We start from the raw sequence: 25,797 nt of genomic DNA on the forward strand, positions 1-25,797 counted from the left end.
CTAATTCTATTTTTAATTTTTTGAAGAACTGCGTAACATTTTCCACAGTTGCTGTACCATTTTCCATTCCTACCAACAGGGTGAAAGGATTCCAGTTTCTCTATATCCTCACCAACACTTGTTTTCTGTTTATTTTGAATGTAGCCATCCTAATGGCTATGAGGTGATATCTCATTATGGGTTTGATTTGCATTTCTCTAATGATTAGTGATATTGAGCATCTTTTCATGTGCTTGTTGGTTTTGTATAACTTCTTTGGAGAAATATCTCTTCAGGTCCTTTGCCCATTTTTAAATTAGGTCCTTTGCCCATTTTTTAATTAGGTTGTTTGATTTTTTTGTTCATGAGTTTTTAGGAGTTCTTTATATATTCTGGATTCTAATCCCTTATCAGATTGATTTTCAAATATTTTGTCCCATTCTGTAGGTTTTTACTCTGTTAGTAATGTCTTTTAATGTACAAAAGTTTTAAGTTTTCATGAAATTTGTCTATTTTTCTTTTATAATCTGTGCCTTTGGTGCAATGTCCAAGAAATCATTGTCAAATTCAATGTTGTGGAGCTTTTGCATATTATTTTCTTCTAAGAGTTTTATAGTGTTAGGTCTGACATTTAGATCTTTGATCCATTTGGAGTTAAATTTTATATGTGGTATTAGTTAAGGGTCCAACTTCAGTTTTCTGCATGTGGATACTCAGTTTTCCCAGGACTACTGGTTGAAAGACTGTCCTTTCTCCATTGAATGATCTTGGCACCCATGTCGAAAATCATTTGGCCATATTTGCAAAGGTTTATTTCTGGGATCTCTGTTCTATTCCCTTGGTTTATATGTCTGTTTTCATGCCAGTAGCACAGGGTTTTGATTACTGTAGCTTTCTAGTAAGTTTTGAAACCAGGAAGTGTGAGTCTCCAGCTTTGTTCCTGTTTTTCAAGATTGTTTTGGCTATTCATGGTCTCCTGAGATTCCCTATAAATTTTAAGATAGGGTTTTTTTTCACTTCTACACAAAAGGCCATTGGAAATTTGATAGGGATTCCATTCAATTTGTAGGGCACTTTGGATAATATTGACATCTTAACAATATTAACTCTTCCAATTCATGAACCTGGAATGTGTTTCCATTTATTTACATCTTCTTTAATTTCTTTCAGAAATGTTTTGTAGTTTTCATTGTATAAGTCTTTCACCTCCTTTGTTAATTCCCAAGTATTTAATTCTTTTTGATGCTGTGCTATTTGTAAATAGAAATGTTTTCTTAATTTATTTTGCAGATCATTCATTATTAGTGTATAGAAATTGAATTGCTTTTTGAGTGTTGACTTTATATCCTGCTACTTTGCTGTATTTATTTATTAGTTCTACTGGGCTTTTTGTAAAACTTTTATTGTTTTCTACATATAAGATCATATCATCTGCAAACAAAAATAATTTTACTTCTTCCTTTCTGATTTAGATGTCTTTTGTGCTCCTGAATTCGGTTTGCTAGTATTTTGTTGAGGATTTTGCATCATTGTTCATAAGGGAAATTGATCTGTAGTTTTCTTTTTTTGTAATGTCTTAGTCTAGGTTTGATATCTGGAAAATGCTGGCCTCATAGAATGAGTTAGGAAGCATTCCCTCCACTTTTATTATTTTTAAAATTTAAGGATTTGTGTTAGATCTTTAAATGTTTGGTAGAGTTTACCAGTGAAGCCATAAGGTCCAGTGCTTTTCTTTGAGGGGATATTTTTGATTACTGATTCAGTCTCCTTACTAGTTATAGGTATACTTATAGGATTTCTGTTGCTTTTTGGTTCAGACTTGGTAGGCTTTGTGTTTCTAAAAATTTGTTCATTTCATTTAGATTTTCCAGTGTGTTAGCATACAATTGTTCGTAGTATTTCTTATAATCCTTTTTATTTCTTTAGCATCAGTTGTAATGTCCCCACTTTCATTTCTGTCTTTTTTTTTTTAGTTGTCTTTTTTCATTCTTTTTTTGCCAGATAGCTAAAGGTTTGTCAACTTTGTTGATCTTTTCAAAGAACTAACTTCTAGCTTTGTTGATTTTCTCTATTTTATATTTCATTTATGTCTGTTTTAATCTTTATTATTACTATTTTTCTTCTTGTAGCTTTGAGTTTAGTTTGTTCTTTTTCCAGTTTCTGAGGTTGTAAAGTTAGGTTGTTAATTTGGGATGTTTCTTCTTTTTCAATGTGTATATAGCTATAAATCCCAACCTACCCCCCACGCATAGCACTGCTTTCACTGTGTCCTGTAAGTTTTGGTACATTGTGTTTTCATTTCATTTGTCTCAAGACATTTTCTAATTTACCTTGTGATTTCTTCTTTGATCCATTGGTTGGTTGAGTGTGTAGTTTCATTTCCACAAATTTGTGAATTTTCCAATTTGCCTTCTGTTACTGATTGCGAACTTCATCTCACTGTGGTCAGAGAAGATACTTTATATGATATCTATCTTTTAGGGCATGGATGTCTTGGTCGGGGGTGGGGGTCCATTATTCATCCTACCACAGTCACTAATTTCTATGCAGTAGTTTACACCAAAACTAGGAGTTCTCTTTGATAACTCTCTTTACCATTCTAATACAGTACATCAGCAAGTCCTCTCAGTTATTCAAATGTATCCTTTCCTCCATGTCAACTGTGACCCCCTACCCAGGCCACTCCCTATTACGTGGTCCTGCTTTATTACCTTTATAGAGCTTATTGCTGTTTGAATTGTCTTATTTGTTTACATGCATGCTTTATATTATCTATCTCCATTGTTAATTCTTGAAAGCAGGGATCATTTTGCTCAGAGCCATATCTGCAGTAACTAAAACAGAGTCTGTTACACAGAAATTAATAAAGGATTTTTCAGTGAATTTTAATTAAGAAAAGATGATTCACACTTGTATAGTGATTAGCATGGGTTAGTGCATTAAATATCTTTGTTAAATAAGCCCTCACATCAACTTTATGAAGTAGGAACTTCTAATTTCCCAGTTTTTAAAATCAGAAAATAGAGGAACAGAGAATAAATTTGTTTCCCATGGTCACAAATCTTAAAAAGTTATGATCCTGGATTTAAACCCAAGAAGTGTGGCCACAGTATCTGATCATACTGTCTTTTCTTTTCTTTTTTCTTTATCATTGGCTTCTATGCAACACTTGTGATTTTAAAGTACATGTCACATATGAAGAAATTTTCCTTGAACTTCTCCCAAATTCCCCCTTTTTCCCCATTTCTTAATTAATGTGATCAATTGTATAGAGTTAATGGAAGGAAATACAAATCTTGAAACGACTATTCTTTTTCTTCAGTTAGTACCTCCAAGTTTGCCAGACCCATTTTCTTTCCTTGGTGCAAATCTTTAAACATAGATCTTCAATCACTTTTTCTTGTTAAAAGAGCATTCAATTTGAAAAGGAAATTATATATCTGTGTTAAGTGCCTGGCCTTATTATTGTCAGTTTTCTTTGTGCTTAACATCAGGCCTAAGTTACTAGGGTCTTTTACTTGTGTAAAGAAATGGCATTAGTGCTTCTAAACATCCTGAATACTACTTGAGATTAAATCATTATTGGAAAAATTAGTATGTTACCATGTTTATTCAAGAACCTACTAAGTTTCCTTACTTGCTTAACTGAGGAAAAAACAATTCTCCTGATGGAAAGGCTCAAGAACAAAGACAAGGAGATCAGTTGCATGATTCTATCAAGAGAACAGGAATAAGAAAAACCCGAGTGCTTCTACAGACATTGAAGAAGTTAGCTGATGAAACTTGTTAGAAAATCGCTGTGAGTACTGATAGAAGAGAAAAATTCAAGGATTCTGGCTTAACTTGACAAATAATAATGGAATTTACTGAGATAAGGCACATGGATGAGGGGCAAGCTTGAAAAAAAAAATTAAAAAGAAATGATAGAGTATTAAAATCCTAGATTTCAAACCTAAAATCCTAGATTTCAAGCTTGTGATATGTGTTCTCTGCCTAAAGAATAGAGAGAATAGATCAGAGAATAAATATCATAAATCACATTTCCTAAAAGCTCTTTCAGGCATTGGAAGGAAGTCAAAGTCATTGAAAATCTTCATCTGAAATAGCTTTAGCAGAAAGAAAGAAAAATAAATCATTTCTTGGCAAACTGGTTATTCTTTAATGAAGTAACTTATCTACATCAAACTAGATGTTATCTCACAGAAGACATTTAATACCCTCCCAGTACAGTTATTCTTTTTCATTACTCTCTTTGAGTTGTATTCCCATTTGCAATTATTATATGCTTTTCTGAAGATCATGGCTTTATTAATTTGTTAATAATTTATTCAAAAGTATAAAATGGAGAGTAGTTCAGGTAGGTCATCTATTTACAAAACCATTATAGCTTATGATTTTTAAAAATGTAAATGAGGTTGTATGGGTCAACTTAACCTTGCCTGCAGCTTTGCATGTAACCCACTGTGGGAAGAATTCCCAATGAAAATAGTTTAAAATGTTGAGCAAAATTCAAAAGGAGAAAAAAAGAACACTTTTTATATTTACCTCTGAACAGGAAAGAAGTTAAGGATTCCTCACATGTCAAAAACAAAGTGAGAACAGGAAGCCAGAGTATTAGGCTAACCGAAGCCCCACTTTTGCTTAATCCTGATGACCAGTTTAGACCTTGAGAGCCAAGGGGAACTGGGCAGAAAATAAAGCCTAAGACCTTTACGAAGTGGAGACTCAAGACCCCTACGTAAAGCGGGACCCCCAAAGAACCTACGAGCTCAGTGCGAGAAGACATAGTAGTACATGTGTTGCATTTGCACCATAAAAGGAGAAAGACAGAAAATGTGTCTGTATTAACTTTGGTACTAGGTGGAGGTAGAAAATCCATTTCCCTGAGGATCTGCAACCAAATGCAAATGCTTCTATGGATTTGCAGCACCAGTCTACTCTATAAAGTCCAGAACCCTCAAGATATTTATTTTAATGAGGCTACCAAAGTGGCTAGTATATGCAAATGCAAATCCTTCTTGAAGGTAAGTCACCTTTAAACTAGGCCTTAAAAGAATTCTATAAAGTTCAACAAATATAATTTTATAGTAAAAAAAAGTTCAGAAAATACAGACAGAAATAGACAGTGTAAGCAAAACAGTAAAACTAAGGGAGAGCAGAACCAGACATATATATTTGTATCATATGCAGAATATATAAAATATTATGTTAATATGTTTAAATGTATAAAAAAGGGATTTAAAAGTAAACAAAAATTGACTGAAAACATAGAGAACCAAATATAATTTTTAAAATGAAATTTTAAAAAATCAATCAGTAGAAAACAAGATAAGAGAAAAGCAACAAAAACATACAACAAGCAGGAAATCAAAAGATACCAACAATCTTAATAAACATTTAAAAACTAACATCTGTAGTTAAAAGATGAAAATTATCAGACTGGATTTTACGAAGAATTCACATATATTGTATTCATAAGAAATATATGTAAAACATGAGTCACAAAAATTAAAAATCAAAGAATGGAAACTGTACCAGAAAAATGCGAATCAGAAGAATACTGATATAGCCATAGTAATATAAGTCAAAACTCATTTTAAACAAAAATGCATTACTTGAGATAAAAAAGTTCACAAAATAATTATGAAAGAATCCAGTTTATCACAAACATATTATAATTTTAAATTATATGAACCCAGGAATATAGCTTTAAAGCAAAAATTGACCAAGAAAAATTGACAAATTCATCATCATCATGAAATGAAACACACAAATATGGAGTAAACTGACTTCCAACCAAAATGTTGAGGTAACGCACAGAGAAAAAGTACGCTTTAAACAAATAATGCTGGAATAGCTTGATATTTATATGAGGAAGAAAATTGAACCTTGGCCCCAACCTTATTACAACATACACAAAAATTAACTCAAAACAGATTAGAAATCTAAACAAAGAAGCTAAAACTCTAAAACTTATAACAAAAAACATAATAGAAACATATTCATGACATTATGGTAAGCAAGGCTTTCTTTACAATGGATGTGCAAAGATACCAACTCTTCCACCAAAAAGGCATATAGTGGATTTCATCAAAAATAAAAATACTAGAGGACTGGGGTTGGCTCCGTGAACACAGCCTGAAGGGGTTAGTACACCACGGCTAGCCGGGAGGGAGTCCGGGAAAAGGTCTGGAACTGCTGAAGAGGCAAGAGACTTTTTCATGCCTCTTTGTTTCCCTGTGCATGAAGAGAAGGGAGTAAGAGCACTGCTTAAAGGAGCTCCAGAGACGGGCGTGAGCCACGGCTATCATTGTGGACCCAGAGACGGGACTGAGACACTAAGGCTGCTGCTGCAGCCACCAACAAGCCTGTGTGCAAGCACAGGTCACTATACACACCTCCACTCCTGGGAGCCTGTGCAGCTCACCACTGCCAGGGTCCCATGATCCAGGGACAACTTCCCCAGGAGAACACACGGTACACCTCAGGCTGGCGCAACGTCACACCAGCCTCTGCCACTGCAGGCTCACCCTGCACTTCATACCCCTCCCTCCCCCTGGCCTGAGAGAGCGAGATCCCCCTACAGCTGTTCCTTTAACCCCGTCCTGTCTGAGCAAAGAACAGACGCCCTCAGGTGACCTACACACAGAGGCGGGGCCAAATTCAAAGCTGAACCCAAGGAGCTGTGTGAACAAAGAGAGAAAGGGAAGTTTCTCCCAGCAGCCTCAGGAGCAGCAGATTAAATCTCCACAATCAACTTGATGCACCCTGCATCTGTGGAATACCTGAATGGACAACAAATCATCCCAAATGAGGAGGTGGACTTTGAGAGCAACATATTTTTTCCCCCTTTTTCTCTTTTTGTGACTGTGTTTGTGTATGCTTCTGTGTGTGATTTTCTCTGTATAGCTTTGCTTTTACCATTTGTCCTAGGGTTCTGTCTCTCCGTTTTTGTTGTTGTTGTTTTTAATATAGTTTTCAGCACTTGTTATCATTGGTGGATTTGTTTTTTGGTTTGGTTGTTCCTTCTTTCTTTCTTTTTAATTACTTAAAAAAAATTTTAATAATTATTTTTTGCTTTTTATTTTAATAACTTATTTTATTTTATCTCTTTCTTTCTTTTCTTTCTTTCTTTCTTTTCTTTCTTTCTTTCTTGTTTTCTTTCTTTCTTTTTTTCCTTCCTTCCTTCCTTCCTTCCTTCTCCCTTTTATTCTGAGTCATGTGGATGAGAGGCTCCTAGTGCTCCAGCCAGGTGTCAGGGCTGTGCCTCTGAAGTGGGAGAGCCAAGTTCAGGACATTGGTCTACCAGAGATCTCCCAGCTCCATGTAATATATGGCAAAAACCTCCAAGAGATCTCCATCTCAACACCAAGACCCAGCCCACTCAATGACCAGCAAGCGACATTGCCAGACACCCTATGCCAAACAACTAGCAAGACAGGAACACAACCCCAGACATTAGCAGAGAGACTGCCTAAAATCATACTAAGGCCACAGACACCCCAAAACATACCACAAGACGTGGACCTTCCCACCAGAAAGGCAAGATCCAGCCTCATCCACCAGAACAAAGGCGCTACTCCCCTCCACCAGGAAAACTACACAACCCATTGAACCAACCTTAGCCACTGGGGGCAGACACCAAAAACAACGGGAACTACGAACCTGCAGCCTGCAAAAAGGAGACCCCAAACACAGTAAGTTAAGCAAAATGAGAAGACAAAGAAACACACAGCACATGAAGGAGCAAGGTAAAAACCCACCAGACCAAACAAATGAAGAGGAAATAGGCAGCTACCTGAAAAAGAATTCAGAGTAATGATAGTAAACATGATCCAAAATCTTGGAACTAGAATGGAGAAAATACAAGAAACGTTTAACAAGGACCTAGAAGAACTACAGAGCAAACAAGCAATGATGAACAACTCAAAAAATGAAATTAAAATTTTCTAGAAGGAATCAATAGCAGAATGACTGATGCAGAAGAATGGATAAGTGACCTGGAAGATACAGTAGTGGAAATTAACTACTGCAGAGCAGAATAAAGAAAAAAGAATGAAAAGAATTAAGGACAGTCTTAGAGACCTCTGGGACAATATTAAACGCACCAACATTAGAATTACAGGGGTCCCAGAAGAAGAAGGGGAAAAGAAAGGGACTGAGAAAATATTTGAAGAGATTATAGATGAAAACTTCCCTAATATGGGAAAGGAAATAGTCAATAAAGTCCAGCAAGCACACAGAGTCCCATACAGGATAAATTCAAGGAGAAATATTCCAAGACACATATTAATCAAACTGTCAAAAATTAAATGCAAAGAAAACATATTAAAAGCAGCAAGGGAAAAGCAACAAATAACACAAAAGGGAATCCCCATAAGGTTAACAGCTGACCTTTCAGCAGAAACTCTTCAAGCCAGAAGGGAGTGGCAGGACATATTTAAAGTGATGAAAGCGAGAAACCTACCAACAAGATTACCCCACAAGGATCTTATTCAGATTCAACGGAGAATTTTAAAACTTTACTGACAAGCAAAAGCTAACAGAATTCAATACAAACAAACCAGCTTTACAACAAATGCTAAAAGAATTTCTCTAGGTGGGAAACACAAGAGAAGGAAAAGACCTACAATAACAAACCCAAAACAATTAAGAAAATAGTAATAAGAACGTACATATCAATAATTACCTTAAATGTAGATGGATTAAATGCTCCAACAAAAAGACATAGACTGGCTGAATGGATAGAAAAACAAGACCCATATATGTGCTGTCTACAAGAGACCCACTTCAGACCTAGGTACACATACAGACAGAAAGTGAGGGGATGGAAAAAGATATTCCATGCAAATGGAAATCAAAGAAAGCTGGAGTAGCAATTCTCATTTTAGACAAAGTAGACTTTAAAACAAAGACTATTACAAGAGACAAAGAAGGACACTACATAATGACCAAGGGATCAATCCAAGAAGAAGATATCACAATTGTAAATATTCATGCACCCAACATAGGAGCACCTCAATACATAAGGCAAATGCTAACAGCCATAAAAGGGGAAATCGACAGTAACACAATCATAGTAGGGGACTTTAACACCCCACTTTCACCAATGGACAGATCATCCAAAATAAAAATAAATAAGGAAACACAAGCTTCAAATGATACATTAAACAACATGGACTTAATTGATATTTAAGAAAATTGAAATCATATCAAGTATCTTTTCTGACCACAATGCTATGAGACTAGATATGAATTACAGGAAAAAATCTGTAAAAATTACAAACAAATGGAGGCTAACAAATACACTACTTAAAAACCAAGAGATCACTGAACAACTCAAAGAGGAAATCAAAAAATACCGAGGAACAAATGACAATAAAAACATGACAACCCAAAGCCTATGGGATACAGCAAAAGCAGTTCTAAGAGGGAAGTTTATACGAATACAATCCTACCTTAAGAAACAGGAAACATCTTGAATAAACAACCTAACCTTACACCTAATGCAATTAGAGAAAGAAGAAAAAAAAAACCCAAAGTTAGCAGAAGGGAAGAAATCAAAAAATCAGATCAGACATAAATGAAAAAGAAATGAAGGAAATGATAGCAAAGATAAATAAAACTAAAAGCTGGTTCTTTGAGAAGATAAACAAAATTGATTAACCATTAGCCAGAGTCATCAAGAACAAAAGGGAGAAGACTAAAATCAATAGAATTAGAAATAAAAAAGGAGAAGTAACAACTGACACTGCAGAAATACAAAGGATCATATGAGATTACTACAAGCAACTATATGCCAATAAAATGGACAACCTGGAAGAAATAGACAAATTCTTAGAAATGCACAACCTGCCAAGACTGAACCAGGAAGAAATAGAAAATATGAACAGACCAATCACAAGCACTGAAATTGAAACTGTGATTAAAAATCTTCCAACAAACAAAAGCCCAGGACCAGATGGCTTCACAGGCGAATTCTATCAAACATTTAGAGAAGAGCTAACACCTATCCTTCTCAAACTCTTCCAAAATATAGCAGAGGGAGGAACACTCCCAAACTCATTCTATGAGGCCACCGTCACCCTGATACCAAAACCAGACAAAGATGTCACAAAGATAGAAAACGACAGGCCAATATCACTGATGAACATAGACGCAAAAATCCTCAACAAAATACTAGCAAACAGAATCCAACAGCACATTAAAAGGACCATACACCATGATCAAGTGGGGTTTATCCCAAGAAGGCAAGGATTCTTCAATATATGCAAATAAATCAACATGATACACCATATTAACAAATTGAAGGAGTAAAACCATATGATCATCTGAATAGATGCAGAGAAAGGTTTTGACAAAATTCAACACCCATTTATGGTAAAAACCCTCCAGAAAGTAGGCATAGAGGGAACTTACCTCAACATAATAAAGGCCATATATGACAAACCCACAGCCGCCATCATCCTCAAAAGTGAGAATCTGAAACCATTTCCACTAAGATGAGGAAGAAGACAAGGTGGCCCACTCTCACCACTCTTATTCAACATAGTTTTGCAAGTTTTAGCCACAGCAATCAGAGAAGAAAAACAAATAAAAGGAACCCAAATCAGAAAAGAAATAAAGCTGTCACTGTTTGCAGATGACATGATACTATACATAGAGAATCCTAAAGATGCTCCCAGAAGACTACTAGAGCTAATCAATGAATTTGGTAAAGTAGCAGGATACAAAATTAATGCACAGAAATCTCTTTGCATTCCTATACCCTAATGATGAAAAATCTGAAAGTGAAATTAAGAAAATGCTCCTATTTACCTTTGCAACAAAAAGAATAAAATACCCAGATATAAAGCTACCTAAGGAGACAAAAGACCTGTATGCAGAAAATTATAAGACACTGATGAAAAAAATTAAAGGTGATACAAATAGATGGAGAGATATACCATGTTCTTTTATTTGAAGAATCAACATTGTGAAAATGACTATACTACACAAAGCAATCTACAGATTCAAAGCAATCCCTATCAAACTACCAATGGCATTTTTCACAGAACTAGAACAAAACATTTCACAGTCTGTATGGATACACAAAGGACCCCGAATAGCCAAAGCAATCTTGAGAATGAAAAACGGAGCTGGAGGAATCAGGCTCCCTGACTTCAGACTATACTACAAAGCTACAGTAATCCAGACAGTATGGTACTGGCACAAAAACAGAAATATAGACCAATGGAACAGGATAGAAAGCCCAGAGATAAACCCACGCACATATGGTCACCTTATCTTTGATAAAGGAGACAAGTGTATACAATAGAGAAAAGACAGCCTCTTCAATACATGGTGCTGGGAAAACTGGACAGCTACCTGTAAAAGAATGAAGTGAGAACACTCCCTAACACCATACACAAAAATAAACTCAAAATGGATTAAAGACCTAAATGTTAGGCCAGATACTCTCAAACTCTTAGAAGAAAACATAGGCAGAACACTCCATTACATAATTCACAGCAAGATCCTTTTTGACCCACCTCCTAGAGAAATGGAAATAAAAACAAAGGTAAACAAATGGGCCCTAATGAAACTCAAAACCTTTTGCACAGCAAAGGAAACCATAAAGAAGACAAAAAGACAACCCTCAGAATGGGAGAAAATATTTGCAAATTGAAACAACTGACAAAGGATTAATCTCCAAAATTTACAAGCAGCTCATGCAGCTCAATATCAAAAAAACAAACAACCCAATCCAAAAATGGGCAGAAGACTTGAAGAGACATTTCTCCAAAGAAGATATACAGATTGCCAACAAACACATGAAAGGATGCTGAACATCATTAATCATTAGAGAAATGCAAATCAAAACTGCAATGCGGTATCATCTCACACTGGTCAGAATGACCATCATCAAAAAACCTACAAGCAATAAATGCTGGAGAGGGTGTGGAGAAAAGGGAACCCTCTTGCACTGTTGGTGGGAATGTAAATTGATGCAGCCACTATGGAGAACAGTATGGAGGTTCCTTAAAAAACTAGAAGTAGAACTACCATATGCCCCAGCAATCCCACTACTGGGCATATACCCTAACAAAACCATAATTCAAAAAGAGTCATGTGCCACAGTGTTCATTGAGCACTATTTACAATAGCCAGGACATGGAAGCAACCTAAGTGTCCATTGACAGATGAATGGATAAAGAAGATGTGGCACATATATACAATGGAATATTACTCAACCATAAAAAGAAGCGAAATTGAGTTTGTTGTAGTGAGGTGGATGGACCTAGAGTCTGTCATACAAAGTGAAGTAAGTCAGAAAGAGAAAAACAAATACCGTACGCTAACACATGTATATGGAATCCAAAAAAAAGAAAAGTGGTCATGAAGAGCCTAGGGGCAGGAGGGGAATAAAGACGCAGACCTACTAGAGAGTGGACTTGAGGACACGGGGAGGGGGAAGGGTAAGCTGGGACAAAGTGAGAGAGTGGCAGTGTATATATGGACATATATACACTACCAAATGTAAAATAGATAGCTAGTGGGAAGCAGTCTCATAGCACAGGGAGATCAGCTCGGTGCTTTTTGACCAGCTAGAAGGGTGGGATAGGCAGGTGGGAGGGAGGGAGACACAAGAGGGAAGAGAGATGGGGATATATGTATATTTATAACTGATTCACTTTGTTATAAAGCAGAAACTAACACACCATTGTAAAGCAATTACAGTCCCATAAAAATGTTAAAAAGAAAAAAAGAGATGGTGGGATTTGAAAAATAATTGAATACAAATTAAATAAATAAATAAATAAGTAAACTACTGTACTGTTAAAGACATCATTAAGTAAATAAAAAGGCAAGCCATAGTCTCAGAGATAAATATTTGCAATAAATTTATCATGAAAAGAATTTGTATCTAGAATATATAAAAATGTAATTTTCATGAATTTCTAATAGATAGAAACAAATATTCTTAACCAATAGTTAGTTATAAAGGAAACAGTAAAGTACAAATGTTTATATTTATTACCTGCCTTAAGAAAAATAAGACTTTTAGGACATTTGAAGAGCCCTTGTGCCCCTCCTCCTATTTTATAGTAAATTTTGTATAAAACTGGTACTGTTTTTCCTTAAGTGTTTGAACGTTGGTATTTTCTTTCTGGGAAGGTTTTTGAATCCCAGCCTAATTTCTTTAGTGTGTGTGTGTGTGTGTGTGTGTGTGTGTGTGTTTATAACTAGTCAGATGTTCTTTTAATTCTTGTGACAGATTTGGTAATTGGTGTCTTCAAAGAACTTATCTGTTTCACTTATCAAGTTTATTGTCTTGAAGTTGTTTATAATATGTCCTTATAACACTACAGTGTCTATATGCACTATAGCAATATTTCTCCTCTCATTTCTGATGTTGTTAATTTTTGTCTTCTTTTCCTAATCAAACTAGAGTTTTATCCGTTTTTGATCTTTTGAAATAACCACCTTTTAGTGTCATTAATTGCATCTATTGTTAATCTGCTTTCTATTCAATTGACTTTTGGTCTTTATTATTTTCTTCCTACTTACTTTAGGTTTAAATCGATTTTTTTAATACCATTTTAAGTTAGAAACTTAGGTAATTGATTTTAGTCCCTCTTTGTTAATATGACAGTTTTTCTAAGCACTGCTTTAGCTGCATTCCACAATTTTTGTAGGTCATACTATTTGTTTGAAATATTTTCAGATTTTCATTGTGGTTTCTACTTTGACTCATGGGTTATTTGTAACTGTATTGTTTAATTTCCAAATATTTGTAGATTTTCTAGTAGATATTTTGTTATTGATTCCAGTTTAAATCTGCGTGGAAAGAGAATATGCAGTTGATCCTTGAACGACATGGGGGTTAGGGACGCCTACCCTCCATACAGCCGAAAATCCTAGTATAATTTATAGTCAGACCTCCACATAGCCTCTTCCTCCATATATACCGTTTCTCACTATCTGTGATTCAGTTCAGCATTTGTGAATTCAAACATCAGGGGAGGTGGGGATGGGAGATCATGTAGTAAGTAGTGAAGTATTTACCATTGAAAAAAATCCATGTACAAGTGGCCCACGCAGTTCACATGCACATTCAAGGGTCAGCTGTACTGCCTGATTTCAGCTGAGACTTGTTTCATGGCCTATGGCTTGTATTGGTTAATGTTTCGTTTATACTTGAAAAAAAATTATCTTCTGCTATTGCTGACTCCTCTCTAAATATCAGTTGGCTCCATTTGGTTCAGGTGTTCTATATTCTTATTGATTTTCTTCTTTTATCATCTAAGGAAAGAGAAATATTGAAATCTCTGATTAAAACTGTGAATTTTTCTATATCTCCTTTCAATTGTTAGTTTTTGCTTTGTGCATTTTGATGCTTTGTTATACACTTAAGATTTTATTATCTCCTTAATAAATTTTAAATGTCATTTGAGATTTTACATTTAAAGTAATTTAAATTTAAATGACATTTTTAAAAATTATCTTTTGATCTTAGAATATTCCTTTACCTGATGTCCATGCTATCTGATATTAATGTAGCCAATACATCTTTTTTGATTGGTGTTGCATGCTTAATTCTTTCTGCCTTTTAGGTTTAATCTCCCTATCTTTCATTTTTAAAGTACATTCTTGTAAATTGAATATAGTTGGCCCTCTGGCCTGATAATCTATCCTAACTAATATCATAGTACATTTAAACATAATATAATTATGTGAATATTGAATTTTTCTATGTATTTCATTCCTTTCTATTCCTTTTTTTCCTCTTAATCTGGCTTCTGTTGGATTTTTTTTTTTAGTAGTCTGTTAATCTCCTTTATTTGCTTATCAGCCTTGTATAGCTCATGTTTTATATTTTCATTGATTGCTTTACTGTATAAGTTTTTAACTTATTATAGTCTCCCTTCAGATTATATTGTGCCACTTTACATATAATATACGTTCCTTAGAACAGTTGAGTTCCCTTTTCCTCCTTCCCCTCCTTTGTGCTATTATACATTTTATTTCTACATTTTATATAATCAACTTATTTTTACATATGCTTTAAGCACCAAAATACATTGTAACTATTTATGCTTTAAATAGTTAATTATACTATAATTTTTTTTTTTTTTTTTTTTTTTTTGCGGTACGCGGGCCTCTCACCACCGTGGCCTCTCCCATTGCGGAGCACAAGCTCCGGATGCGCAGGCTCAGGGGCCATGGCTCACGGGCCCAGCCGCTCTGCGACACGTGGGATCCTCCTGGACTGGGGCATGAACCCGTGTCTCCTGCATCAGCAGGCGGACTCTCAAGCACTGCGCCACCAGGGAAGCCCCTATAAAGAACTTATTAATGAAAAAATTATATATTTTTTTATTTTATTTTTTAATTTTTTTAAATTTTTACTTAAGGATAGTTGATTTAAAATGTTGTGTTAGTTTCTACTGTACAGCGAAGTGAATTAGTTAAACATATACCCACTCTTTTTTAGATTCTTTTCCCATGTAGGTCATTACAGAGTATTGAGAAGAGTTCCCTGTGCTATACAGTAGGTCCTTATAAAATAGACAACTAATAAGGACCTGCTTAGTTATTTTTGTACATTTACCAGTACCAACATTCTTCATGCCTTCACGTAGACACCTGTTTCCATCTAGAACCATGTTCTTTTAGCCTGAAGAACATCCTTTAATACTTCTTGTAGAGCAAGTCTGCTGGTAGCCAAATTTCTTAGATTTTGTTTGTCTGACAGTATATTTATTTCACCTTCATATGTGAAGGATATTTTCACTGAATATAGAATTCTGTATTTTGTTTTGTTTTGTTTTTTTCACTTTAAGGTAACGTTTCATTGTCTTCTGGCTTGCATTAGTTATAATGGTATATCCAGGGAATTCTTAAATCTTTTTTCACCTATATCTAATAATATGCCTGTTTCCTTTTTGGCCACTATTTTTTTTATGATTCCATGCTTTTTATCTTTTATATTTTTAACTTTTTATTTTATACTGGAGTATAGTTGATTAACAATGTTGTGTTAGTTTCAGGTGTACAGCACAGTGATTCAGTTATACATATACATGTATTTATTCTTTTCCAAATTCCTTTCCCATCTAGGTTGTAGATAATATTGAGTAGATTTCCCTGTGCTATACAGTAAGTCCTTGTTGGTTATCTATTTTAAATATGGCCACCATTAAGATTGTTCTCGCTATCATTGTTTGCCAGCAGTTTGATTGTATTGTGCTTTGGTATGGCTTTCTTTATGCTTATCCTGTTTGGGTTCCAATGTACTTCTCAGATCTGTAGGTTTATGGTTTATATTAGATTTGGAAAAATTTTGAACACTATGTCTTCAAATAATTTTTGTGCCTACACTCCCTTTTCAGGGAGCCTTTATTCTAGGACTAGACCAGCTTTATTTCTAATATGCAGCCTTTCTAGGTTCTCCTCTGAAGAGTCTGTATGTTCAGTAAGATACCTTCACTCTGATAGCATAGAATGCATGTCTTCTAACCCTACGCAAGCTCCAGTAGTTATGCAGTTTACAGGTCCTAGGTAATTACTCTTTTCCCAGCCTTGCAGAATTTCACCCCACTTATTTGCAACTTAGTGAAATATTTAGTTTCAGGCTCAAAGGAACACCTTTGCAGATTTTTTTCTTTTGCTTTTATCATATTCGTATTTTGGTTGGTTTTCCTAATTAGTGTATCATAGAAAAAAATGCATTGTTTGTTAATGGTTCACTTCGTTTCCTTGAAAAATACCGGAACTTTTAGGAAAAAAAGACTTCATTTGTTTCTTAAGAATTTAGTAATTATCAGTTAACTATAGGATTTACAGAAACTCAAGACTTTAAAAGAATAGTGCAAGTAAACTGAGATCATTCTCCTTTAAACTACCATGATAGTTTCTGCCACAAAAATTTTTGACAGATGAAGGATGAAACAAATGAAACAGTTATTTTTGAGTGGCTCTAAGAAATTCTGTTGTAGAAGTTTTAAGTTGCCAATATTTGGTGTAATACCATGCTGCTTGATGTTAATGGATAGTGTTGTAGGAATTAGAAGGTAGTTAACTTCTGTAATAGAAAACAAAAAAATAATTGTGAAATAGCATACACTTGACACTACCCCCCACCCCGCTGCCCATATTCCCTGTGTCCTATCAAAACTCTATTGTGTCCTACCTGCCAGGTACCTGGTTATTCCCATTTCTTTCCCTTGGGTCATTACATAAACTAGTAAGGTTTAAGGTAACGTCCAAAAGAGACGTAAAAGTGGAAACGAAAGACTTTAAGGGCTCAAAGACAGACAATAAGATGAACTGATAAATGATAGGGCTGATAGTTAAGTGTAAACAGTGAGAGTATGTAAGGAGGCTGTTGCAGCTTAAATAGGATGGCGGTCTCTACACAGCAAGCATAAATAAGTGAAATCCTCTAGGTTATGTCCCTCACACTATGTCAGCTTATGAAATATTTTGAAGCTCGTTGCTGTGTTGCTCCCTCTTCTCCAGTACTCAATAAAACAGATTCCAGCTGCCTTAGCCAGTTTGAACTCCATTCTCTGTGTCTCATCTCGCTGAAGCCCTCGTTATCTGTGCTCTGCTTGAGTTCCCCCTCTCTGTGGTGGGGCCTGCTAAATATCTTCAGGCAGAAAGTCAAGTAATTTTAGAGAGCATTGGGTCTCCTCCTCTTAGGGATCACAGTTCTCTGTTGTCCATTGTCCAGTGTCTGGGAACAGTTGTTTCATATACTGTCTAGTTTTCTAGTTGTTTACAGGGGGAGAGATAGTGCAGTTCCAGTTATTCAGCTATGGCCAGAAACTGATTTTCTAAAAACGTTTTTAAAGCTAATGAATTAAAAACCAAAACCAGGAAACACCACACACCCAGAGTATTGAGTCTGCATATAAGGTTGCTCTTAAGCTTATAAATTGTGTGAGTTTTCAGATACATGCATGTGGCATTTGGGCGGGGAATGCTGAATTCCAGAATACCAGTTGAGTCTCAACATTATACTATAGTCACCACAAAAGTTTTTAAGGCATTTTTCTTAGAGATTTTCAGGAAATATTCCTTTGTAATAGTGCTATGAATAGATGTTGAGATACAGGAAAAAAGAATGGAATTATACTGGCCGCAGTACAAATCTAGGCCAAAAAGACTCTCAGAATATTTAATAGACCTTAGAGAAATACAAGGGCGTACTTTACCTTTTAGGCAAAATCATTATTTTTTTAATCAATCTAGCAATATCAGAAGTATATCCATTTGTAGATGGTAAGAGCTATTTGCAAAGTGTTGCGAGTTTTCTGGCAACATATTTCCCTTTCAAGTTTAAAATTCAAGGTAAACATTAGTACTTGTATATTTTTCATACATCTGAAAATATTTATGCTTAATATTTTATCTAAAACATTCTACTTTATATGCAGTATGTGATAAAGATATTACTTGGTAGAAATTAAGAGGTAAAATTTCAATTTTCTATTAACATGTTGCTTATAATAATGAGAATATAAACTCCAGAAAAATCTCTTAGTGGACCAAAAAACCTTCACAGATAATTTATAATTTGCTTAATTAATTTAAATTTAAAAGGCAAATAACTAATAAGCAAATGAAAAACATCTTTAACATCAATAGCAAAAAGAGACTTTTCTAAAAAACTGGATTGTTCAAAATTCAAATCCTGATATTTCTCCTCAATCATTTTTTTTTGCTAGCCTTTCCAATCTCACTGTTTGCTTTTATAACCCACTGTTTCTCATACTAGAAACCTGGCATCATCTCTGACACTTCCTTTCACACAGGACAACCAAGCCATCATCATATTTTATCAATTTCACTCCTAAATTCCTCTTTGCACTCTTCTCTACTACCTTAAGCCAAGCCACCATTACTTTCCATTGGGCTACTATTCTGTCTTCTCTATACAAATTTGTCCTATGCAAGTCCCTTTTCTGTACAATATTGTTCAAAATCTTGCATAGTTTTATATTTTTTCTTAGGAAAAAGCCTCTAAAAGTTAACAAGGCTTATAAGGTCTGGCTATTCCTTACTCTCCAGCCTCATGAGTTCATGATCCACTTGAGTACATGTGGCATCTGCACATTTGCTACCTGATTCTCACCAAGCTGCAGTGGTGACCTTGGCATGTGTAGTTCCCTCAGTCTTGAACACTCTTGCTTCTCTTTTCCCCTGGCTAGCATCCTCCATAAATGACATCCTTCAGGCAAGCCTTTCCTGATTCCTCCCTCACAAGTTTCAGCGTAATTATAATTAGTTGGTTACTTATGACTTGATTAATATCTGGTTTGCTAGTTAGATGATAAGTTCTATGAAGCCAGAGAACATATTTCTATTGTTCATTTGGGAAGTCCCAGAACTTTGAGTATTTCCTGATTTATAGAGGATGCTTGATAAGCAATGATTTAGGCATGATTAAATATTATACAAGAGAAAGGTGCTTTCAAGGAGTTGTTCAGAAATGGACACTCTTAGTCACTGTTATGAAAGCATAAATTCTTGCAAACTTTATGCAAATCAATTTGAAATTGTTTTTCCAAATCTTTAAATGTTTGATTTCTTTGACTCTGTAATTCCAAATCTGGGAATCTATCCAAGGGAAGTATTCAGGTATACAAATATTTAGTGTACAGTGTATTTATCTGAGCGTTATTTACAGTATTAAAAAGTTGGAACTCCTCAAACATTCAATAAACAGAGATTAGCTTAAATAATATTTTGGAAGATTTATTGGCTTATTATCAAAACATTTTCATAGCATTATGACATAAAAACCTTCAATGAATCTTCATGTAAATGTTTTTGAAAGAGAAATTCAATTATAGGGGAGAGTTTAAAGTTTAAATAAAAAATAAAATCATTTGGAAAAAACATAAGGAATCCTTAATTTTAAATGATAATCATGGCATGTCACCTCCATGTTATGAATCTCATTTAAATAGTAGCACAGATCAGGTCAAAAAAGAAAAAGAGAAAAAAAAGTATAGGTAAACAAAGTTACTCCACAAAATTTCATACAAATGATGGCTGTTTGTGGATGAGAATTAGCATTTATCCTCCATTCTTGTACACAACAAATCACAAACTAGGGATGTTTAAAGGTTCTGAGTTCTGTTTTTAGAACTAACACATTATCTTTGAATTGTTTTGTATTGAACATAACCCTGTCATTCTGATCTGTTAGTTAACATTCCATGTCATGATCTTTCTGTCATCACACTCTTTCCTGGGTGGCATAGGAGATACAGAGCATGTATAAGATGTAGTACCAGCCTTCACATTGTTCATAGGATCATTGCATAGACAACATAGACACACATAGCCTTTAAAATAATAATATGTTGTTAAAGAATAAATGATTAAGGGACACAAAATAAGGTTATAGACATCAAGTGTTCAAAGGAGGTTGGAGGAGACAAGGATAAACGTGACTGTATGGTTTGTGGACAGCTTCAGGAGAGAAGGAGAACTTCCTATGGCATTTGCTGTGATTGCAGACTTTCCCAAAGAGGAGATGCCTCATGTTTTGCATCAGGGAGCGTTGACCATTTAGTTTAGAAATGAATGAAATGCTTTTAACAAAATCATGCAAAGTGGATAGTGATTAATGATGCTGACTTGTTAATCTCATAATATTTTATAACTTTTTTATAGCTCTCCGAGACACTGGAAAACAGTCTATTAATAGTGACTGGAAGATTGAACACTCTGGAGCATTCAACTTAGCGGGAACTACTGTCCATTATGTAAGACAAGGTCTCTGGGAGAAGATCTCCGCCAAAGGTCCTACTACATCACCATTACACCTCCTGGTATGAGGGAACGAATCGATAACATTGCATAATCAGCTTCCTATGACAAAGGACATTCCCACCGTGCCTTCTCTTATCTTTTTTCCAAATTTGAATTGTCAAGTAAACATTTAAAATTATTTAAGAGGTGGGTTTTTTAATGTGTTTGAAATCAAGATGTCTAAAAATGGAAATTATTACGAAAGGAACACGATATTTTAGGGAATTCACAGACTCACAGTAGAAGTGAATTAGCAGGCAATAAGGTTCCTCTTTCCCTAAAAGCATATGTTTACTAACCAGAGTGGATGTCTATAAAGAGAGTGCTATAATATGGCAAACCGTAACATTTCATACATCTGTGAAATGGGCATTGCCTGAATCTATAAAATACCTTTGATAAAATGGTATTGGTCCCAGGGGAAAACGTTTGGTAACTATCTAACAAGGCTTCCAATTACCCCATTGTGTTCTTACTAGGTTAAGTGATTCCTGTAAAGAATTATGATAATTTGAATGCTTGGGATAATAAGTTTCTTTACCATGTAGCAGAAGACTAGGTCTGAGTTTGGAGTGAAAGAATCAGGACATTGGGGCTCTGCGCCCTTGCTCATGGCAGGTTCACATACCTCTTTTGACCTTGATCATTGCAGTCAATGCTAATGGCTCAGGAGTTTTTTCTTCTGGTGGCAAAGTCTGAGATTCACACACTTCAACACCTCTTTGAGTCCACACATAAAAACAACTCTAAAATACAGCCAACTGACTGTTTATTTGGAGTGTAGTGTGCCACATTATTTAATATCTCCACACAATTAAAGTTGAATTCTTCCTCAACTGGAGACATCTGTGTTGCCAGTATAGCAGCCAGAGGTTCAAATCTCATACTGGCCCATTTGCTTTTCCTACTTTAACATGCCTGCAAATCACCTGGGGTTCTTGTTAAAATGCATATTCTGGGGAGGAACCTGAGACCTGCATTTCTAACCATCTCCCAGGTGATGCCACTACTGCTGGTTCACTGACCACATTTCAAGTAAGAATGTTTTAGAGAACTGCAGTCAATAGACTTTACCAACAGGAATATGCATAGAGGGAGCAGGGTGAGTTGCATGGGGGCCTTCTGTTCCGAATCTTAATACTAGTAATAATATACACCATCAAGCACTGAGAGTCAGACCCTATCCAAAAGTGCTTTATGTTCATTATAGCACTTAATCCTCAAAATAACCCTGTGTAGTATGTATTATTATTACTCCATTTTACAGATTAGAAAACACTAAGTATGTAAAAGGTTAAATACTGTGCTCAGTGCCTCCCAGTAAGTTACTTAGCTTTGAATAAACTAGGTGTTAATCCATCTTCTATGCTGCCTCTCCTGATGCAAAGCTTAAATCTAAGTTCTTTACACCAGACAGCCTTGGATCATGAGTATGCATATACTTTAAATAATTATTTTGTTCATTTCCCCACCGTTCCTCTGGATCCTTTTATTTAATTTAAATTGGAAACTCCAGTCTGTGCCCTCTGCCATCTGGAGAGAGGAAAAAACAAATGACTAAACAAACATTGTATGACCAATATCTGCCTCTTTCCATGACTGGGTCACTTAGAATGACAACATTATCAACAACAAACATTTGTATAATGATTGGGTTGCAGAAAACGCCATCAGGTTGCCTCCCTTATTACATTAATGTAAACTACGTTTTTTTTAATGGAAGAAGGCTGAGCCTCTTTTAGTGAGCCTCCAATTCAGAATCTTAAAACAATATATGTGAGACCTCAGTGTTGGGCAGAGGGAGTTTCCTTGCTGCAGAATCCTTAATCTGACTGGTAATTACCAAGGTTTTTCCTGGAAGCATGAAACATAATTAAAGTCAGTGAACTATGTCTAAAAGAAGGCATCTATGTGACCTGGATTTATTCAGTAATCCAAGGAAAACTGCACTTCTAAGATATTTTTCTTTAATGACTATTACAGATTGAAAGCTGGTACTGAATTTTGAAAGGCAATACCTTCTGCTGCCATGCTTCAGTATGTGCCCCTCAACTGTAACGCGGTCACACTTTCCTTCTTGCAAAGAATACTGCCAAGTTCAAATGGTTTAAGAAAGAGCTAATGATTTTGTAGCCAATGTCTTTATTTTAAATGGCATTAGGTATTCAAGGACAATCTAAAGTTCTATCGATGAAAAGGTAGTTTTTTAAGAAAAAAAGACATGATTTCACTTAATTAAATAAGTTGGCAAATAATTTATTTATATGTTCATTTCATCAATTTGAAAATCATGTAATAGTCTGGTTATTTCCATAAACAAGGTGAGTCCATCTCTCTCTTTTTTAACTCATTTAGCTGAAAAGTCACTGGCAACATGAAATGAGATATTTAAAGCCAAAATAAGCACTGTGATATACTTAGAAGTAGTATCCAGTATGTTAGTATATATGAATTTTTAAAGTATTATTTTTATTGTTGATATAGTTGATTTATAATGTCATCATACTAGTTCCCCAATCCACATATTAAAATGTATCTTAGTATTTCTGATAATATATTGAGGCAGAATCTTAAGAAAAAGAAGTAAAGAAAATTAACCCTGGGCTCATTTAAATTTTTTCCTATTAAGTGTTAACTCTGTAACCTGTCATTACAACCACCTTGATACAGATTAAATATTTAAGTTTTCTGATACTTCAACATAATTTAAAATTTAGATATATATGTTTTTATACATCACAGCGTGTCATATAGGCTGCTTCCATAAATCCTCAGATCCATAGAAGTGATATATTCCATTAGTTTGTTTGACATATTTGGTGAAAATGTATTTATAAAGAAACATATATTCTCATTCATTCTTTTATTTAAAATGAGTATATTTCAGGTATTTTTCTTTCATTTAAAATATGTATGCTTGCCCATGATGATGCAGTTCTTAGCTTGATACTGGGTACCATGGGAGAGCAAAGCAGACATGGTCCCTGCTTATGGTTTAGTCCATGTAGCCCAAAGTTCAATCATTCTCATACATCCTTTATGGTTTCTTACACTGTTTACATATGTGTACATAACTGTACCATTATTAAGTTAATTTGCAGTTAGAAGTTCTTTTTAACATAAATTTCTTTTCAAAGGAAATGATCTTTATTATAAATGGAAAATTAGTAACCTTGCCAAAGTTAAACTGTAAGCATACATGGAATAAAATTCTTGTCCTCTAATTGGCTTAGAAGTTCTCTACCCTTATGGAGTGAAATGATTTCCAAAATCTTCTCTTCCTCTGTTGACACAGCGACTTATTATTCATCTTTCTCTTTTATATGAGTGGAACGGCTTCATTTGATATTAGATCGTGGGTTATATCTTGATGTTATGTAGGACACATGTCCCTGTCCCCCCTACTAAAGTCATCTCATACTTGTACCATGCTTTGAGAGACTGTCTAGTCCATCAACTTGGGAGAAAGTGATGTGGTATCTCTGACCTTATTCAGGTGGGCTATTTTTTCATGCTGTCTTTAGCTCAAAGGTAAGTGTGTAACTCCAGTGATTTCAGAAGTAGGACAATTTTAACATTTAAGCATAATATCTCAAGTCTACTATGTATTAAAGGAGCGTGCACACCATGCAAAACGCATTTTAAGGTATTCCTATCCTTAGTTTTATGCTTTACATTGAATATGCTCTACTTTGATCCATCTGCCTTGATCACTTTTATATATTATAGGTGCTGCTGTTTCAAGACCAGAATTATGGTCTTCATTATGAATACACTATCCCATCAGACCCTGTACCAGAGAATCAGAGCTCCAAAGCACCTGAACCCCTTTTCATGTGGACACACACAGGCTGGGAAGATTGCGATGCCACGTGTGGAGGAGGTGAAGTATTTTTCAGTATTTACCTTTCCAAAACAGCTTCTTTTCTGATTAACCATTGATAATTAAGACAGGTCCATAACCCCTTATCTAAAATTTCAGACTCCATAAAGGATTGGAAACTGAAAGTTTTTTGCGACACGTTTAGTGCCTAAATCCCTGAACTATTTTGCAGCAAAAACTGGCATGAATTGAAGAAAGGCTATGTACAGTTGTTACGTATGTCACTCAATATGGTCACTCATTGCATTGCTTTGCATAAATATTAACACTTATGGGGGCTGCCCTAGACACCATACAGGTTGTTATGTCATATACTTACACTTTTATATTTACTTGGGACACTATACCATTTAGAGTTCAGAGAGATGGGAAGAAACCAACAAAGCATATTAAAATAAGTAGCCAACAACATTGGAGAAAAAACATGCAAATGAGAATGCTTTTCTGTAAGGCAAGTGAGAAAGTATTTATTACAAGAAAGAGAGAATGATCAACTGGTATCAAAAGCTGCTAATAAGTCAAAAATAATGTGCATTGAAATTGACTATTACATTCAAATATATTTATTGTATTTCAAAAGATATTATATTTTTATATTTGAAACATAGAGGTCAATGATGACTCTGTCAAAATTACTTTTAATGATTTGGCTCAAAAGACTAAGTGGAGTGAATTCAAGAGAAAATAGCATGTGATGAATTGAAGAAAGGACTAAAGGTAACAGGAAATTTTGCTGAAACAAGAAAGCAGAGAAATGTGGCATTAGCTGGAAGGGAATATGAATCAAAGAGTTTGTTGTTGTTTTTAATAGGGGAAATTATACATGATGATTTCCCAATGTGAGTTTTCTAGAATAGAACAGAAAACTAGTGGTGCAAAGGAGAGAGCAAAAAATTTCTGGAGTGATATCCTTAAGTTGGCAGGATGGATGGAATGGAATAGTTGGCTTTGGATAGAAATATGGAGAGCCCATCACTAGTAACAGGAGAAAATACAGTATTTTGAACAGAAGCAGATGTTGGAAACTTGTGGTGGTACTCTTTTGGTTGCATCTATTTTATCAGTAAAGGCCATTTTGCTGCTATTAAAGGTGAGAAAGGAGATATGAGAATTTTGAAAAGAGA

The 25,797-nt window shown here is 35.0% G+C and overlaps 1 protein-coding gene across 1 annotated transcript in view; it reads left to right on the top strand.

Annotated features, from left to right (window-relative positions):
- Positions 1-25,797, top strand: part of ADAMTS19 (ADAM metallopeptidase with thrombospondin type 1 motif 19) — a 281,743-nt gene that overhangs the window by 206,075 nt on the left and 49,871 nt on the right. The window contains exons 17-18 of the mRNA XM_022588714.2: positions 20,653-20,810; positions 24,520-24,673. Of these exons, the coding sequence (XP_022444422.2) occupies positions 20,653-20,810; positions 24,520-24,673 (312 nt within the window). The remainder of the gene's footprint in view (positions 1-20,652; positions 20,811-24,519; positions 24,674-25,797) is intronic.

This window comes from Delphinapterus leucas, chromosome 3 (genome assembly GCF_059928025.1).
Source record: "Delphinapterus leucas isolate spDelLeu-1000000601 "Yukka" chromosome 3, BTC_Dleu_Yukka2, whole genome shotgun sequence".
Classification (NCBI taxonomy): Eukaryota; Metazoa; Chordata; class Mammalia; order Artiodactyla; family Monodontidae; genus Delphinapterus; species Delphinapterus leucas.